This window comes from Sinocyclocheilus anshuiensis, unplaced genomic scaffold (assembly GCF_001515605.1).
Source record: "Sinocyclocheilus anshuiensis isolate Anshui unplaced genomic scaffold, SAMN03320099.WGS_v1.1 scaffold604, whole genome shotgun sequence".
Lineage (NCBI taxonomy): Eukaryota > Metazoa > Chordata > Actinopteri > Cypriniformes > Cyprinidae > Sinocyclocheilus > Sinocyclocheilus anshuiensis.
Genome location: NW_015557078.1, coordinates 111,640 through 115,422, shown reverse-complemented (window position 1 = coordinate 115,422; position 3,783 = coordinate 111,640). Strand labels below are relative to the sequence as shown.

The window sequence follows — 3,783 nt, the reverse complement described above, 5'->3', positions numbered from 1 at the left end:
CGAGCGAGAGAGAGAGAGAGAGAGAGAGAGAGAGAGAGAGTTACATTTATTGGCACAGGAGGAAACAGATGAATGAGGGAAGAAACCCAGATGAACATTTATAGCAAGTGACAAAAGACAGTGAAACAAAAATCTGTTTTTAACTTTTGCCAACAGTAGATGTTGAACCAAGTTGGATTTATTATGGCGCACATATCTTTCAACATTAGTTTCCTGAAGCATATCCTAGTCACCTGACCAACACTGCAGCCTGTTAAAGGTATGTGGTGTCCTGTTTTTGACTTTTAACAGGGTACTTGACCGCTTTTTGTTCTTGATGTTTTTACAGGCCTGATGGAAGAGGTGAAGACTCTGAAAATAGATCTCCAGAACAGCATGCATGAACGAGAGCATGTAAAGAAACTCCTGGAGTAAGCTATTTTTGAATAATCTACGCTATCAACACATTCACATTTAGACATGTTCATGTTTAAAATATACAGTAAAATTACAGTGTCTGTAAACTATAAAATGGGCTGTGTATTTACACTAAGTGCAAATAGCTTGTCTTTTTAGCAAAGGCCATTTACGCTAATTACAGACAGTATACTTAGCTTTTGACGTGACAGACCCAAAGGTGTTTATATCCACCTTTTTCCAATCTAATTCTTCGCCATATTCCTGTTGCATATCAGCTCGGAGAGGTGTTTATTTTAAATAAAAAATAAAGAAAATATGCAAAAAGTGGAAATAAAGTGCCTAACGGATGTATAATAGTGGGAATAATGTGCCTAACGATTATTTAATAGGCTTATAATTGAAACTGGATGTGGTGTCCTCACATTGATCCGATGGGCTGGCCACCAACTGGATGCGTGCAGCTCATATTGCTACCACACTTAAAATCGTGGCTCTCTTCCTGTATCTTTGAGGACATATTTACTGGTTGAATAAGGTTTAAGTTAGCATTGTAAGGGTGGCCTTTAGGGATAGGGACAAGTAAGGTTCCATCCATTTATGACTTTAATAAATATACACTACAAAATAGTTTTCAATAACAAAATATTCAATGTATTACAATACACTGAAGTGCAAATAGTGTCTTCCAGTATTTGCACTATATATAAACAGCATCTAACACTATTTACACTTAGGTATTTGAGTCAAGTCAAGTCAAGTCAAGTCAACGTTATTTATATAGCGCTTTTTACAATGTAGATTGTGTCAAAGCAGCTTTACAGTATTAAAAAGGGAAATAGTGAGTAAAAATAGTGTGCCGTTCTCCTCTGGCCAGATGAGACCAGCAGTTGAATTCTAGCAACAAAGTCGGATTGTGCAGAGGACTCATCTGGTTCCCGTGGTCTTGTCCCGATGGCTGTCTAGATGATGAGGTCTTCGGAGGGGATCTGTCTCTGGGGCTCATCTAGTATTCCTGGTCACCACTGACATTCAGGGCTGTCAAGGTTATCTCTAGGTGCTGATGCACCATCTGATCTGGATACAGACTGGATCTGTTGGCTACGGTGACCTCGGAATAAGAAAGAAACAGACTAATATTAGCGTAGATGCCATCTAACGATGTATCTGTCACACATCAAGCCGGAGACAACAGGTAAGTGAATGAATAGCAGGTTTATTAACAGGTATGACTGAAGCAGATCGACTGGAACAATGACTGGTGAGTATCCAACACAAATGACAGTTCAATGAATCTTAGCTGAGTACTGATGTTTGGTTCCTTTTCAGGTTAGTGGAGGGTTCAGGATCCAGGAGTGGAGGACAGCAACGTAGGAAGAACTTCGGGGATCTAGGGGTAAGTATAAACAGGTAAAGTAGCATTCAGAGAGTCTGGTTAAGTTCAGTGTAGTGAACGGTAGACCGGATGTTGACTGGAAGTAGCGTGCTTATGAATGATGACTTGATTGCAGACGACAGGTGCGGGGAATCAGAACTCAGGTGAGCGTGATCTGGTGTAAGTTGTGGCTGGTGATTGGGGTGATTCGCTGACATTACCCCCTCCTCCAGGGGCGGCTCCTGACGCCCTTAAGCGGCGACGGGGGCGACCACGGCCTCTGGGTGCGGGACGATTAGGATGGGTCCGATGGAACTCTTCTAGCAGTATGGGGCCAAGAATGTCGTCCCGGACCACCCAGGATCTTTCCTCTGGTCCATATCCTTCCCAATCTACCAGGTACTCCAGCCGGCCGCCCTGCCGCCGCGAATCCAGGATATCCTTGACCTGATAGATGGATGGCTGTTCTAGGATCTCTGGAGGAGGAGGTTCATCTGGTTCCGTGGGTTCTGGTGCAGAAGGAGAGAAGGGTTTAAGGAGGGACATGTGAAAAGTAGGGTGACTTCTGTACCTGGGTGGAAGTTGGAGCTGGTAGGTGACCTCATTAATCTGCCTCTGTATCAGGAACGGACCCATGTAACGGGGACTCAGCTTATTGCAAGGCAGGTGGAGGCGCAGATCCCGGGTTGACAGCCATACTTTCTCTCCAGGCTGGTAAGTGGGAGTCGAGGAACGCCGGGCGTCAGCAAATGTTTTGTGCCTCCGCACTGCACGTTGAAGTTGGACATGAGCTGAGTCCCACACTCTCTCGCTCGCTCGGAACCAGTAGTCCACAGCTGGAACCTCTGATGGTCCTTCGGTCCACGGGAAGAGTGGGGGTTGGTAGCCAAGTGTGCACTGGAAAGGCGTGAAGTTTTGTCGGAGGGAGTTTTGTGCATACTCGGCCCATGGGAGGAAGCAGGCCCAGCTGTGCTGGTCGTCTTGGCAGTATGCCCGGAGGTAACGCCCGAGTTCCTGGATCTTGCGCTCAGTCTGGCCGTTAGTCTGGGGATGATAACCGGAGGACAAGCTCACTGTGACCCCTAGCAGTCGAAAGAACACTTTCCAAACGTGGGAAATGAATTGCGGCCCGTGGTCCGAGACGATATCCTCTGGGACTCCGTAATTCCTGAAGACATGTGTGAATAGAGATTCGGCAGTTTCTAGCGCCGTGGGTAATCCCTTGAGGGGAATCAGTCTGCAGGCTTTTGAAAAGTGATCTACTGCCACTAGGATGCAGGTGTTGCCTTCAGAGTTGGGTAAGTCAGTTACGAAGTCAATTCCCATGTGAGACCACGGTTGCTGAGGTATGGGTAGTGGCATGAGCTTGCCTACGGGGAGGTGACGAGGCGATTTAGACATGGCACAGACTGAGCACCCTCGAACGTACCTGATGACATCACGGGACATACTGGGCCACCAATACTGAGCTTGGAGGAGTGAGAGGGTCCGCTGGCTGCCTGGATGTCCAGAGCCCGGAACATTGTGAACTGAGCCCAGAAGGGGTAGTCGTTGAGATGTGGAGGGTCCGTTGGCTGCCTGGATGTCCAGAGCCCGGTACTTTGTGAACTGATCCCAGAAGGGGTTGTCGTTGAGATGTGGGAACATACGTCTTCCCTTCTGGGCCTCCCAGCGGAGCCGGTTCGGTGAGAGTGGCGGCTTGGATGTCCTTGACGATATTACACACAATGAGACTTACAATCAGCGCTGGAGGGAGAATTGGCTCAGGTTCTGAGGGTGAATCTGGTGAATGCATTCGTGACAATGCGTCCGCCTTACAGTTACGATTGCCAGGCCGGTAGGTGATGGTGAAGTGAAACCTGGTGAAGAACAGTGCCCAGCGGGCTTTGCGAGGATTGAGTCTTTTTGCATCTCGGAGATATTGAAGGTTCTTGTGTCAAGTCAAGTCAAGTCACCTTTATTTATATAGCACTTTTAACAATACAGATTGTGTCAAAGCAACTGAACAGCAT

General features: G+C 47.0%; 1 protein-coding gene across 1 annotated transcript in view; it reads left to right on the top strand.

The window, feature by feature from the left end:
* Positions 1–3,783, top strand: part of lekr1 (Leucine-, glutamate- and lysine-rich protein 1) — a 161,923-nt gene that overhangs the window by 65,733 nt on the left and 92,407 nt on the right. The window contains exon 7 of the mRNA XM_016471512.1: positions 329–410. Within this exon, the coding sequence (XP_016326998.1) occupies positions 329–410 (82 nt within the window). The remainder of the gene's footprint in view (positions 1–328; positions 411–3,783) is intronic.